Source organism: Talpa occidentalis, unplaced genomic scaffold (assembly GCF_014898055.3).
Source record: "Talpa occidentalis isolate TD23 unplaced genomic scaffold, MPIMG_talOcc4v2.1 talOcc4.7, whole genome shotgun sequence".
NCBI lineage: Eukaryota > Metazoa > Chordata > Mammalia > Eulipotyphla > Talpidae > Talpa > Talpa occidentalis.
This window is the reverse complement of record NW_023605083.1, coordinates 44,328,423-44,344,333: the sequence shown is the minus strand read 5'-3', so window position 1 is coordinate 44,344,333 and position 15,911 is coordinate 44,328,423. Positions and strand designations below refer to the sequence as shown.

The following is a 15,911-nucleotide window of genomic DNA, read 5'->3' as shown; positions in this document are numbered from 1 at the left end:
GATTAATGTTGGCACCTACCTTGCGAATGTCATTCATTTTTCTCTTACAATTGTCTACGAAGACTTTCTTTGCAAATTTCCAGCGACAGGATAGCCTTAGATACTGTGGGGATATGTAAACTAACAACTGTTGCTGCTTTCATATATTAAAAATATGTGGGAGTGGATGTTTGTGTGCCTGAGGAATGCGTACCCGAATGAGTTTTTGAGTCAAAGGCAATAATCGCTTCTTTCCTCGAGACCTCTTCATTTCAAGTTAATAACTGCAAATTCACTGTGCCTTTTTGTGGAGAAACACAATTTCTTTTTTTTTTTTTTTTTTTGAGAAAACAAAATTCACTATTGGTCAATGTTTGGGTCTCTGTGTGTTCAGTGTAACCTGTACAGTGCAACATATATTTATCTCCTCTTAATTTCTTTTTAAGATTTATTTATGCATACAAGAACTGGGGTGTAGGCCAGAGGTGTGTGGGGGAAGGGTGAGAAGTTTCACCAGAGACAGAGTGGGGAGCAGGACAGGCAGATCTATTGAAATACACTGCTGAGGGGAGCAGCAGGCAAGAAAGGAGAGGTCTGCTGCGCCATGTGGGTATCTCCCTGGCTGGAGATCTAACCTGTGCTGCAGTGGCTGTAGACAGCTTCATAGTGCTGTGTCTTTACTCCTTGTGCCACCAGGGAGGCCCTCCTCTTAACTTTTTTTAATTTAAAAATAACCTTTCCCAATCATTGTTAAACATCTAAACACAAGAGCTATAAAAAATACTAATGTGCCTCACACAAGTTTTCTGGTTGGTCAAGTGCTAGGCAGGCCATCCAGGTTACTATACCACAGACCTGGAAACGTTACAGCTATTTTCTCTCACCCCAAGAATTCCTTTGATTGGCAGGCCTTTCCAGGATGACAGCAATTCCACAGGATACTTTCAAAAACACACATAACAGACTGAGTGACATTATTCAGTCACTACACATGAAGATCTTGACTAAAGCTTGGAAATTACTCAGGAATCAGCATGACTCACACAGGGGAAAATCACAAAAAGGTCTAGCCCAGAAGGTGTGATACAGATGTCCGGGACCTCCAGCCACTTGTGCTGGCATCTTACCCCCATCCCTCCTCCTCTCCCTCTGCCCTCTCTCGTCTTTGGGCTCCTTTCTCTCTCTGAGAGTCAGCGTGGCCAAGTTGGTTCTGCAGTCACAGCTGTTTTCAGGTTCAGCTGTGCTGCTTACAGGCAGGGTGACTGTGGACATAGTATTAAACTCTCAGAGTTCTATGTGCCCTGCCCGTAAACGAGAGAAATGGTGTTTTCTCTATAGGACTGTTGTGAAGACTAAACTCTATAATGTGCATGAAGCGGCTCTCTACACAGTAGTTCCTACTCCTTGCCCCTCCCCCCATGCAAGTCTCTGGCTTGTTACCATCCACCCCATTTTTGAGGCCTTTATTTCCAGCCTCCCTTTCTCCTGTTTCATGTTCCCAGTTGCAATGGAAGCCATAGCTTGGGCTCACGATGGCGCTTGGGGTTGACAAGCTGCTGAACCTTGCTCCAGAGGAAGCTAGATTTAAAGGTAGGTAGGTAGAAAGAAGATAGATCTAGATAGAGCAATAGGGGGGGCCTCCCTGGTGGTGCAGGTGATTGAGTGAAGCGCTGTGAAGCTGTCCGCAGCCTCTGCAGTGCCAGTTCGATCCTCGCCAGCCGCGGAGCAACCCACATGGGGTGGCAGACCTCTCCTGTCTTGCCCGCTGCTCCCCTCAGCAGTGTTTAGTCAGTCTACCTGTTCTATTCCCTGCTCTGTCTCTGAATCCTCTCCCACTCCTGCATATCTGGCCTGTACCCTGGTTCTTTTATAAATAAAAAATAAATCTTAAAAAAAATAGCAATCGATGTGGATTTAGATACAGATATGTAGATATAAATGATTGCCCATCCTGCCAGGCGGAGTGGCAGTTACTTTCCTAGTTTGGAGAGAAAAATTGGCCTTGATTTTCTAGGGCACTGATGTCCTGTCTCAGGGTAAGCGACGGGGCTGTGAAGGGCTCAGTTTGCCTTGCATGGAGCAATGCTGGTCATGGGGTTTTCACAAAAGTGATTTGCGTGACTCTTAATGTGACTGAGTCTTGTTCTGAAGGTCATTTAGCCTGAAAAGATCACTTCGCGGAAAAGGCAATAGTGAGATGAGCAATTATTCTGTTGCTAACATCTGTCTTCAGTAATCATCATGGAAAAGCAAATCAAAACTATGATGAGTTTTCATCTCACAAGCTGTCAGAATGGCCATTATCAAAAAGAACCAAACTGTAACAGGACACAAGTATTGGCGAATGAGTGGAGGAAATCGATCTCTGGGCCTGGTTGGTGGGGGTATAACTGGTGTAGCCACTATGGGAAGCTTCATGGAGAGTCCTCAAAACAGTAAAAATAGAACTTCCATATATATTCTAGCAATTCCACTTCTAGGGATAGATCTAAAGGAAATGAAATCACTGTGTTGAGATATCTGCACTTCTATATTCAGTGCAGCATTACTTACAATAGCAAGGCATGGAAGCAATCTAAGTGTCCAAGCTAAGATAGATAGATCACATATGCTAAGTGAAATAAATCAGACAGGAAAGATGTATGATATCACTTATATGTGAAACCAAAAAAGAAAAGCCCACACCAAATTCATAAAAACAGAGTGTAGATTAGTGGTGGCTAGGGGTGAGAGGTGACAAAGGGTAAAGGTGGTGAGGGTACAAACTTGCAGTTATAAGATGAGTAAGTTCTGTGGATGTAACACACATAGTGACTGTACTTAACCATGCTATCATTTATACTTGGAAGTTTTTGGCAGAATAGATCTTAAAACAGAAACACAAAAAATGATGTGAAACACAAACACACAGAAAAGTAATGTGATACATGTGTTGACCAACCTTACTGTGGCATTATTTTGCAATATATGTATATCAAATCATCACATTATACACTTTAAGCCAACACAGTGTTTTATGTCAATTATATCTCATGAAGATGAAAGAGATTCTAGGTGAATAGCTCAGGAGCAGTTATTCAAAAATAATAAAAAAAAAATTAAGCACCTTGAACATCTTTAATATATGTCCAGGCCATGAATTGATTTCATTTTTATACTAAAATGTTGTATTTACAAACATAGGAGTTTACATTAATCTTCTCATGTTTGTGCAAAATGTATATATACACATGTATTTATTTATTTAATTTTATATTTATTTATTTTTTGGGACCCTTGCCGGTGGCAGAATGAACCGGTGCTGCAGAGGCTGCGGGCAGCCTCGCAGCCCAGCGCTCAACCGCTGCGCCACCAGGGGAGGCCCTACACATGTATTTGTAATTACACATTCCTCATTCTGCAATTTGATATTTTACTGTGATATACTTAGTATAAAATTCTGTAATGTCTGCTAGTTTCCACCAGAGGGGGCTCTGAACACACAGTAACAGCAATTAAGTGTGGGTAAAATCATCCCCAGCCAGGGCTCTTTAGTATAAAAGATTAGTGACTTAATCTCAGCAGGTTAATTTTGACCTTGATCATAGTCTTTTTTTTTTTTTCCTATTCCACAAAGTCTAGACTTGACAGGATATCAAAATAAAAAAAAAAAAAGGAAAATCACCTTGACCGAGAAAATGTAGTTTCCATCCTTCAATAATCACTACAGCTCAGTCACATAACAATAAATTTTTAAGGGGCCTCCCCTGGTGGTGCAGCGGTTGAGCTCTGGGTTGCGAGGCTGCCCGCAGCCTCGGCAGTGCTGGTTCGTTCCCCGGCCACCAGTGAGGGTCACACAAAAAAATAAATAAAATTTTAAAATAAAATAAGCAGTACTCACATGGTTCAAAATGTGGAACAGATATATACAGTGAAGTCTCCCTTGTAATTCCTTAGGCATCCTTTTTTATACAAAGTGAATATATTCACATTGTTTATCACACCCCAGCACCACCTTTTCAAAAATTCAATTATGTTTTGGAGACCATTTTTTATCAGTACGTAAAGAAGCTTCTCATTCTTTTTGGTGACTGCATAGTAGTCCATTGTGTGATTGTATCATACTTCATTTCTCTAGTCTCCTACTGGCAACCATTTCATTTCCCCTCCAGTCTTTGCTATTTCAGACAATGCTGTTGTGCCTCAGAAGACAAAAGGTACTTTTCAGTCTTTTCTTAAAGGGCAGGGGCTTTTCTTGACAATCTCTCCCAGACATATCTATTTAAAATGTCAGTAATGTTCTAGAAGTCTGCACTGCTGAACTTTCTCCAGTCTTTCCCCTTTGACCACCCAACTGCCTTTCGGACCTATGGTCTTCTGTCTTCACTTCTTTCGTATCACTGCTGCATCCCCATTTGCTTCTGACCACCCCTTCTTAGGTTTGTTTCTGCATTATAGTGTTTATCTTGATTGATTGGGATTGCCTTCTGCCAATTTCCCTGTTACCTCTTTTTTGAAACTTCCATCTTCGTCGTTCCTGCAGCAGACTCTTCACCAAAGATGGGCTTGCAGTGGGCACAGGTTCTTTTTTATTAAAAAAATAGAGTTTTTTTTTTTTAATGCAAACAGGGTAAAGAAGAGAAAGTTCACCTAAAATCTTATTACCAAGAAATGTATGCTGTGAATGCTTTGGCATGTTAATTCCCATTTTTACATTGAATGTGTGAGTATAAGCACACACACACACACACATATATATAGATGTGCAAATTATAACTTCTGCATATAAAATACCAACCCTACATTTTGCATTAAACATTGTCAGTCTTATTGGCATTTTCCCTTTCCATTGAACTGCTTTGTAAACATTATTTTAAAAATAACAGTTTGTGTGTCTATTTGCATGAGCCATAATTCACTTAATTTCCCCCTTTATTATATTCCTCTCCCTTTTTTGTTATATATAAAACTGCTATCTACACGTTGTGAGTACATAATCTTGGTTAAGTCAGGACTCAGCCTGACTGTAGCCTTCCTGGCTGACCATTATTTTTGTTGCCCTTTTTCTAGGATTGTTTTCTCAGACCTGTGTTACCCAGAATTATTTTCTTTCATGAACTAGGGGAAGGCTGTTTTGAAAGTGATCTAGTTAGTATTTCATGTGTTAAAACTGTATCAGGTTAATGAGCTAGGGATAATTTTAATTGTGTTATATTTTATACTGGGTGCTTTATGTGTGTTCTGTTATTTCTCAAATGACCTTCTGTGAGGTGGATTCATGTTCTCATTTTTTTAATTTAAATTTTATTTTTATATTCCCCATACAATTACAACCCCCTTATTTTGACCCCAACCCCTCCTTTCCCCACCCCTCACCCCCCCTAGAGTGTCTCTGGTTCATAGTTGTTTGTTGATTTTGATATTTTCTTTCTTATAGTTATTCATTTTCCTGGTCCCTTATTTAAGTTTTCTAGATTCCTGCTATGAGTGAGACCATCTGGTATTTTTCTTTTTCTTTCTGGCTTACTTCGCTGAACATGATCCCTTCCAGCTCCATCCATGTTGCTGCAAATTGCATGTGTTTATCTTTTTTGAATGCTGAATAATATTCCATGGTGTATATGTACCACATCTTCTTGATCCAGTCATCTGTTTTTGGGCATTTGGGTTGTTTCCAAAGCTTAGCTCTTGTAAACAGTGCTGCTATAAACATAGGGGTGCAGGTGCTCTCCATAGTGGTTGGACCAGTCATGTTCTCATTTTATAGATGAGGATATCAAGAGTCAGAGAAGATGAACAACTTATTCAAATAAATAAATAATAGAGTCAGGATTTGAATTCATGTCTGCCTAGCTCTAAAGACTACATCCTCTAGAGAGACATTTTAGTAACTAATTTGAATTTTAAAGTAATTTGATTGAGGTCAGAGCCACAATGGGCAGTATAGTTGACCCTTGAATAACAGGTTTGAACTGCAGGTCTACTTATCCACAGATTTTTTTCTATCCTCAGGCATTCATGGATTCAACAAGGTAAAAGAAAGTTCAACCTTGGTTGGCTGAATCATTAGATAGGAATCCTTGGCATTCATGGATTCAACCAACCAAGGTTGGTTGACTCATTAGATAGAAAACCCATCTGTACTGAGGGTCAGCTTGAAGTTGTGCAAATATTTTTGACTGGGGCCTAGCTAGTGTCAGTACCTTTAAGTTGTTCAGGGGTCAAGTGTACTGGCTCTTTGGGGAACAAAGGATGACAGAACATTTGTTGTCATAATTGTCCATATCCATGGTGTAAACATTCCCAACATAGTTGTCTTCAAGCTGCCAATGGTTTCACAATCCACTTATAGAATTGCTGGTTAACAACCAGTACAAGTGGATACACGTGGCTCCATTCTGCCACTGAGCCAGAAGTTGTGTCACTTACCCAAACAAATGTGTTTTCTGCGCTCTGAATTCTGATGGATTAATTAGTACAAAATCGTGTCCTCATTTCTAAGTGAGGCAACTGCATATAAATTCATGCTCAAAATCAGATTTTCATGGCTTCTTTACACTTGTCTAAAGTTCAGTTATTACTAGACAACAGGTTTCCAATGATTGAGATTTCTTTCCTCAGGAGTGACTTCCAGTTTTGTGACTAACTCTGGGATTCCAGTCTTTTTCAGAGCACAGAATTAAGATCAAAAGACAGCAGAACCTGGGTCCTGATAAATCATCAGGATGTGAGCAAAGATAAAAAGTAAATTCACCATGTCTGCACTTTGTAGATTAGACTATCAGAATATTTAATTAGAGCCTGCTACAAACATGGTTTTAATCATTGATGGGGAGGGGATGTGCAGGAGTTGTTCCTGGGACTTGCAGTACTTCCAGGGAGGAAACCACTTAAGAAAATCCAAAGGATTTAACAGTGGTGAACTGTTTCCAACTCCACAGTGGTTCCAGGAAATCACTTGACATCACAATCTTCTTTCAAAGCCCATGGCCTGCCACACCTGAACATTTCCACCAGGGGTGGCTTTGTGTGATGTTTGGGTAACTGTTGAAGCCATTAGCAGCTTGTTCAATATTGTTTCTCTTCCTGTCATGCAGGGACATTGGATTAAGTAATCATCATGATGTATTAGTGACTGGGGCATGGGAGCTGGGGACTATGTTTTGTATATGACTATTTGGTGGGAAGAACAGAGATTGAACAGCCACATTTGGACATTACTTGGTCTTGACCTGCGAATCTGCATGCATAGTGTGATGTATCTGGAGATCTCCATCCTTGGATTCAGGTAGGAGGGATTCTATTGGTAGTTGACAAAGAATAAGGTTCTGTCATGATTGCTGTTCTCACTGGTTAGCTGCCTTGCTAAAGAGTTTAGTGAACTCTAGTTGGATTTTAATTTCAAGGGTATTTCCCTAACACCTGCTGACATACACTTGTAGGGTCAGCTGTGGTCTTTGGTTGCAAGCAGGACCTTTTTGTACTGACTTCACTGGGTGAAGAAATGGACTAAAGTTTGTTGAGTCTTACTTTTCCTACTTGAATATGAATATGCACTTAAAAACCCAAAACAATAACACCACCACCACCTAGCTGGCACCGCCTAGACTGTTACAGTCGCTCATAAACACTCTGTCGTTTGTTTATATGGCTTCCTCCAAGTGGAACGAGGGTGCTGCGGTTTGCTTTCCATCATCTCCAAGGTGTGCCTAATTAGTACTTAATTCTCTGGAACACTCTCCTGTTACACTCTCAGCCTTGTTTTTCAAGGGAAAGATGTCAGGAGATAGATGTAGGCATTGGTTCAGATCCTGCAGGGCTGTCGGGAGTACACTTCCCATTTACTCTCCATTTCAGTGGTGCCTAAATTATGCTGGGGAGGCTGAGCTAGGCCCTTACACTGTTCAGTGAATTAACAGTTTTTTCTCTTGGTTATTAGTCTGCGTGTCTTATTTCCTGGATCATAGAAGTGGAAAGTGCAGCAATCTCCTTGACTTTATTGCTTTTGTCCAGCCATGAGAAACGTTCTCATCTGCTTCCCGAATCCCTTATTAGTGCTAAATCCCCAAATGGACTAATTTCTTCCTCTCTTGAAAAACACTACATTTTGATAGTAGAAAATGTAGAGTTGTGGGTGTGGTGCTTTGACGGAGGGGAACAATCAAAGCGTGACTTCTGTGTGCCAAGTGCGTAGTCCAGTGAAAGGGACGTGTCATTATTTGGGGGAACCAGGGCTGCTCTGACCCTTGGCTCCCTGGACCTTCTCATCATCTGGATGCCAGATAAAATGCAGATGTCTTGAGCTAGAAACAGCACCAGATTATTTTCCTCTTGGCTTGCACTGGCTCTTAAATGCCTGAATGCCAGACAGACTTGATTTCAGCATTTTGGTTCAGCTATAATTCACAGAAGATAGTTCGATCTGGACTGATTTTCATCCCAGTTATGATTCTGAAATCAGCCCTGTGTTCTTCATGGCCTTTGGCTGCTGGGTGTGTGATGGTCTCCGAGCTGCTCTATAAGATTCTTGCAATGCCTTCGGAGCAGAAAGCAGCCATGGCCATCCTTCCTCTGAAACCCAGCAGGAGCCTTCACTCCTCTCCCACATCTGTCACTCTCTGCAGCCTGTAGAAGACTCATGCTAAGCAGACCTTTCAGCTGCCACTGCTCTGCACTGAGATGACCTTTTTGACAAATCATTGCCTCGAAATCAAAAGGAGAACATCTCTTGTTTTTGTGAGTGTCTCTGTGTAGAATGTGAGTCAGATTTTTCCAGCTGGAGGAGAATTTTGTTTTTTAACCACCCGAGACATGGAGAGGTCACTGGAAGTTTGTAATTACCCTTGAAGGAAGCCCATGACTGAGGCTCTGACGTGGAGAGACCAATTCTGAAGCCTCAGGTAGGACTCAGTTTGTGCAGGTCTTCCCTGTTAGAGTCCAACCTCCTGAGTGCTTTCTTCCCTCTCTCCCCCAAAACCTCCCACTTTCATTGTCTGCAGCTGGGGAGGGCAGCTTCTAGAAGGCAAGCTTCAACAATGGCAGGTTCTAATAAACCAACCAGAAAGCTCAGCTGTTTCAATTTAAGTTCCAGTGCTTGAGAACAGTTCATCCTTGTCTAGCTGGAGAAGCCTGTCCCACCAGTAATGTTTTCCTTTACCACAATAAAGAGATTCATGAAAGTGATAGAAGCTACCCTGCAATTTTTCAGAAAATGTCTCGATAGGACTCTCTTGACATGCTCCCAGGTCAGCTCTGCTCAAATGTCCAGATCGTTTGTAACTTGCCCTCTGGCTTTCCCGTCCTGGCCAAAGGCCAACCACAGCCTTCTCCATGATCAGCTAAGAAGCCCTGAGAGTGCTTTAAACTTCACTCTCACTCCAGATTTTTCTTTCACTGCTCAGCAGTACTGTCTCTCAGATACCCCCAAAGCAAGGGTTAAAAGGAGGGGGAGCAGGCAGCTAGACACCCGCCCGCTCAGGAGACACATACCATTCCAGAATTTGCTGTCCACCTGGGTCTGGGTGGAGACCACACACATCCCATGCCACAGCTGCAGTCCTTCTCGGCAGCTGCTACACTCGTCGTAGCCGTGGCCGGCACAGGTCTCGCAGGCTCGGTGACAGGGTTCACACTCTGCCACCTCTGAGTCCCCATAGAAACCAGGGCCACAGTTCTTCACGCAACTGCCACCTGCATAAGAACACAGAAAGAAGCATGAAGGCAGGACCCTGGCTGGCATAGGATGGGGTTCTGTGCGAGACCAAGTTCTAAACAAGCCAAAGCGAATCCCAGGAACATTTGGATTTGAGTTTTCTTTTATTTATTTTTTTAAAGATTTATTTATTTATGCATACAAGAGCTGGGGTGTAGGCCAGAGGTGCTGGGGGCTGAGAGGATTCACCAGAGACAGAGTGGGGAGCAGAACAGGCAGATCTACTGAAACACACTGCAGAGGGGAGTGGTGGGTGAGACAGGAGAGGCCTGCTGCGCCATGTGGGTCACCTCCCTGGCCAGCAGGGGGTCAAACTTGTGCTGCAGTGGCTAGTGATAGCTTGATAGTGCTGGCTTTAACCCCTGCGTCACCAGAGAGGCCCTTGAGTTTGCTTTTAAAGAAACCAAGATGGCTTGAGATTATTTCAACCAGGAAATGTGATTTAGTGAATCTAACACTTTAGGTCTTCTTTCAACTGAGGACTTAAATTGGCTATCAGCTCGAAGGGTTAAGAGCTTTATATCCTTGAGGTCTTGGGAGACTACAAGTAAAATGAATCCCTGTATAGAGATTCATATCATCATGGACTCTACTCTTCCGCAAACATTCCAGCGTATCGGTCCATTAGTTGTTCAATTGGAAGACTCAGTGTGTTTCTTTCCTAAACATCCATTTCTATCCAAGTCAATGCATTAACCAAAACCTAAGATGAAGGATCTTAAGTTTAACTTTTACAGGGCTATATATCTTGGATCACAGCTCAAGGAAAGAATCATAGTTCTGCATATACCAGGTGCCTGCAATTCCAAAGCATTTCGTGTCAGCGCCTCCCCTTCATACTCTCCCCCACCACCCAATTCACTCTAGTTCCCATTGGTTCTTTGAGATTATTGAAATAAGAACTATGCTTCAGTAATGAGAGCAGAAGGAAAGAACCTGCCTAATGTTTATTTTCAAACCAAACTAAATTCCTCTTTGGACAAGAGACACCAGCACACGAAGACTCTGAAACCAACTAAATGAGTGTTCTCATTATGGGTGGTGCCCTGGGGCCTTGTTCTCGTTGGATGGAGTCATTTTCCGGCTTACCCAGAAGAAAGAAGCCCTCTTCACACCAGTAGCACTCATTCTGGTCACAGTTGCCACAGTTGCTCTCGCAGGCTTTGCATTCAGATTCTTCTCTGTAGGTCTTCTCAGGGCAGGTTTTATAGCAGTGGTTTTCAAACCTAGCAGGGAGAATTGGGGTTTTGCCATGAGCTACACTGACGATTTTCTTTTAATCACCAGAACTTAACCTCCTGGTAGATGTCTATACATTGTCTCCAATAGGAGTAAATATTTGGGTTTCAAGGGAGAAACTTCATCTTTGTTGTGTGCCCCCCAAACTGAGCCATTGGCTGCTCCCACTAGACCCCCAAGGACCCTTTACTAGGGCAGCTGGGAGGAAACCGAGGAGAAGGAACCGTGTACTGAGATTTTTTTTAAAGGAATACTGACTCTGCATCAATTATTAGCTAATTAAAACCTCCACATAATCTCCATATGGTAGCTAGCACTTTATCTTTAATTTCTGGCTAAGGGAACTGGGTCCCAAGGTTAAGTTTTCGAAGTGACATAGGTAGTGAACCGTGGGAATGGGATTGTAGCCAAGGTCTGTTTGAACAGACAGCTTGTGTGCTGTTGCCACATGGCACCAGCAGGGTCTGAAGCAGCACAGGGTTGAGTTCAAAGAGCTTATCAAAATGTCTGTAGCTGGATTATTAATATTAACAGCATGGATAACACATTTTATCCATTATTCTCATTATTAATGATTAACAAATATTATCCTTTCTCATCATTACTGCATAACATGTATTGCTTATTATTCCATGGTAAAATGTCATTCAGACTCCCTGAATTGCAGGCTGATTGAAGGGGGAGAGGAGGGAAGCTGCCCTTTGAACTTGGGTGACTTTCATAGAATCAACGAGATATCACAGGAAATGGTTACATCTATCCCTAACAACTTCTATTGTACAGTGTTGTTAGCTGTATTCAAAGTTACTAAATATACCGAGGGGTGATAAGTTTGTTTTCTTGAAACATATCTCCTGTTTTGCCCTTAGTGTGACTCGTCACATTTTTTCAGTGTGTCTGTGTCTCCAGGGCTTTTATGAAATGTGCCCATCTCTGAGCACGTTAGCTGCAGAGGCCGGCAGCACTGGCTCCCGAGCCCCACAGAGGACATCTTCAGGTGGCAGGAAGTAGGTGCTGGAGAGGGACTGTGTTCCTGTGTCCAAGTGAGGAAAGCACCAGGGTCGGGGTAGGCAGGAGTAATGTGGCTTATAAGAGGGATGGAGACTGGTTTCCTCATCCACATCTTCATGATCGCTAATCCTTTATTTGAGTTTAAGGCCTCCCTTGGCTAGTCAGGGAATATTTTGTAGCCTCAACCAAAGGACCTCATCAAGACACATTGCCTTTCTGCTGTCTGTCCTTGCCAGGAGTCCCTGTGCCGGCTGCGTGCTGGGTGAATGTCAACCCAAAACATGCTGACTGGTCACTTCCTGCTCATTTGCTGTCATCTGCTCTACTTTCTGGCAGTCCAGTCTGGGCGCCTTCTTACCTCTCCTCTCCTGTTTCAATGGAACAATAATTTCAATCACTCAGTTAGGAGTGCAGTGATGTCAACATAGAGAATAATAGGCTGCCTTGGAAAAGAGGCATTAAAGCTACGAGATTAAGTAATGATAAGGCTAACTGATGATTTTGAACACGTTTCTGGTTATTGGGTTTCCCTTCCCTTCCCCTCCCCTCTCCTCCTCCTCTCTCCTTTTATTTATTTATTTATTTTAAAGATTTATTTATTTATACAAGCACTGGGTACAGTCAGAAGCGCAGGAGGGTGAGAGAATCTGCCAGAGCGGGGAACAGAACAGGCAGACTGACGAAATACACTGCTAAGGGGAGCAGCGGGTGTGACAGGAGAGGTCTGCTGCGCCATGTGGGACCCTCGCTGGTGGCCGGGGATTGAACCGGCACTGCGGAGGCTGCGGGCAGCTTCGCAGCCCAGCACTCAACTGCTGTGCCACCAGGGGAGGCCCTCCTCTCTTCTTTTAATGTCTTCCCATGTACCACCACATTTTGAGTCCCTAAAATCTGATGGAGGTGAAGGGCATTGAGTTGACAGAAGTCAGTCACCAAAATTGAGATGGCACACCCCATTATCTAGACCCTGCTAGTTTGTGGTTCAATGTGAGGCACCCCATCGCCTCCCTGAGCTTTAGGCAGTTTTCTTCCCTTCTGGAGAATAACAAAATACCATTGAAAGGTGGAGAGACGTGGCATGTGAGAGTTTATCACAAAACTTCCCAGCACATAGGAGGACAGGGAGGAATTAAGCAGCCTATGCATTATTTAGATCTTTTCTGCTCCCTTCTTTTCTTAGTTTTTCCTCCAGGACAGTCACTAATGTACTCTGAAGGGAGACTAGAATAGGAGGGGAAGGTGGATTTGAAATGGATGATCTTTGATTTTATAGATTTTGCTAAAGAACTTGGGGGTGAATGTCACCTGTGCTCTGTTGAGCCTCTTGGTCTGTGTCTCTCATGCCTCAGGCTGTGACTGAGAGCTCATGTAGCCCTGGTTTTAGCCTGGATCTTCAGCTCCTGTTAAGTACCAGGTCTCCATGCAGACATTTGGAAACAGCTTGCGGGGGAGGGAGTATATATTATTAAGATCTGTCCATAAACAGCAAGGTCTGAATCTCGGTAACCCATGGCAAGATTCCTAGACACCAGTGTCAGGCTGGGTGATTTCCAGGACCGAGAAAGAGAAGGCCTCCTTTCGAGGCAAGGAAACAGCTGGATTCTTATTGCTAAATCCAAGAATTGTTTGTTAATAGCTTCACAGGGCAGAGTTGCTTCAGGCTGCATGGCCTCATTGCTTTAATCACTGGATTTAAGATTAAGTCAGTAATGCTTAAACTGAAGAAATGTTAGCCCCTGAAAAAGAAGGGCAGACTTACATGTAATATCCCGTAGCGCATGACGTGCACATTCCTGGATCATCTAGAAAAAAGCATAATAATGAAAAATAATCACCAAGTGTTCATCATTTGGAAAATGGACTTTGGAAAAGTTGTGGCTTGAGACACAATCTTCTGGGATAGTTTCATGAAATGTACGATCCAGAAATGGTATTGGAACAGAGTGTACCATTTTTAATTAACAACAAGATGTACACTATGGCTTATCTTTATCAAAGCTAGTAAAATAAGAATTTTCGTAAGAACTGGGCCCTGACTTTCAAGGGAAAATAGGCCCACACTACTGGATCCTCAACTTGCAGGTCAACACCCATGCACTCTGAGAAGGTTATGACCTCCTCTGAGGTAGAGGCATCAGATGGCATGTCCACACAGGCTTGGAAGGGGTTCTGAACTTCTGACCCTGAATGCTGGGTTTTCCACACATTCTGTCAATGCCTGCCAGTGGGAGGGAGTGTCATCAGGAGGCTCCTTTCATATCGGCACAGTTACTTTTCTCCCATACGGTGTCCGTGGAGCTCTGCACTTCATAAACCCCTTAAAGAAACTCTTCATTAAGCACTATGACCCAATGTGTGTCCCTGCTGGCTCAGAGAAGGACTTTCCTGCTGCCAGGGGCTTCAAGAGAGAGAAAGATGAACTCAGTTTATTTCCTCCTTCCTAACCCTCTCTGAAAGATGCCAACATCCAGATTCAATTATTAAGGAATTTCTATGGCTTCCTCTGACCTGCGATTGTGAGTAGCAGAGTTATCCCCAGCAAGTCCTTTCTGTGAACTACATACTAGCAGGTTCTTCTCATTCTGAAACAACTGCTCCTCATTAAAATTTGCTTCTCTTGGTACAGGAACATTTTTTGTCACCTTTTACTTTATTTAAAGTAAATAAAATACCTCTTTTGAACTTTGTGCCTAGTTTTGCCCCTTAGTCATAGTCAGCCCTCACCCAAACATTCTTCTTGGATCCTTTAAGGGAAATTGTAAGTCAGCACTGCTGTGTGTTACATGTAATATGATCAATGCATAGCACCGAAAGTTACAGTGGGAAAATTCTTAGAAGAGGCTCTGTCATTGAAGTAAAGACCCCCAGAAACTTCTAGATACAGCCTTGTCATGATTCAGTGCAAAGGGCACTGGCCTGAGATCTGGGTTACCTATTTCTAGTTTGTAGTTTTAACCCTGGCTTCAGTGTCTTGTGAACTCACAAACATTGCTGTGCCTTCTGGGTCCTGGTTTCTGCAGATGTAAAATGATCTTGTTGGATAAGATGACTGTTAGGTCTCCCCACAAGTCACAGATTCTGAGACTGAGTCTAACAGGAGTTGGCAAACTATGGTCTGCTGCAGCCTCCAGTCTGGCCATGCCCTTGGTTTACAGTGTGTATGAATGTGTTCATGCTACATCAGAGTTGGGTTGGTGCCACAGAGATAAAAAATATTTGCTGTCGCTTTACAGAAAAACTGTACCAACGCTGCCTAATACACTATGGGCTCATGCCTTTGTCAAGCTTACCTTTGTTAGGTAACAAGATGTTGTTTTTACCTTAAAGTATTCTTCCCAGAGTTCTTCTCAGGGAGACAATCATCTATATTTATCAAAATACCTTGCTAACCTATTGGGGGGTAGAAGTTTAATCAGCAAGGTTGAACAAGGGCCATGAAAACCAAGGAGGTAGCCAGGTCCTCCAAGTAAGCCATGATTTGCTCATGGGAGGGAAATTGTTTTTATGTCTCGGTCAACAAGGTATGTTATAGGGTGCATATAGAGCCGGACTGTGAAATGAACCATAAACCAGGCTAATTAAGTGCAATTAGGAATCTGAAGCTAATAGTTCCTTGAGAAAGAAAAGTTCACAGGAATTCTTAGAATTCTTGAGGGAGGGCTTGATTTACACTTCCATGGATTAGGGATCTGAATCCATTTTAAAGGGGTTCAAAGGCCCCAAAGAACACTAGTGGTTCCACTGGGTAAATTCATTTCCTGCTACAAGTCAGTGTTTGCAGCTATATTGTTTTCAGTTCTGCTCCTATAAGTTGTTACTGCTCGGCTTACATTTGGGCAGCTTCTTTTCTCTGCCTATCCCTGATGAAAATATTTGACTCTGACAGTTTTGCTAATTTGGCCAGAGCCGGGGATAGTCTAGGCCTATTCCCTAAGGTTCTGACCATCCCTCCCATCGAGGAACTTAATGAGTTTGCTCTCTGCTCTTTTAA

General features: G+C 42.8%; 1 protein-coding gene across 2 annotated transcripts in view; it reads right to left on the bottom strand.

Annotated features, from left to right (window-relative positions):
• The window catches only part of PCSK5 (proprotein convertase subtilisin/kexin type 5), a 417,590-nt gene that overhangs the window by 36,129 nt on the left and 365,550 nt on the right, over nt 1-15,911 (bottom strand). The window contains exons 25-28 of one of the 2 annotated variants that reach the window (XM_037495353.2): nt 13,680-13,722; nt 10,760-10,896; nt 9,448-9,648; nt 4,465-4,542 (exon numbers count right to left, since the gene is read on the bottom strand). In XM_037495353.2, the coding sequence (XP_037351250.1) occupies nt 4,465-4,542; nt 9,448-9,648; nt 10,760-10,896; nt 13,680-13,722 (459 nt within the window). The remainder of the gene's footprint in view (nt 1-4,464; nt 4,543-9,447; nt 9,649-10,759; nt 10,897-13,679; nt 13,723-15,911) is intronic. The other variant, XM_037495354.2, reaches the window with a different exon arrangement.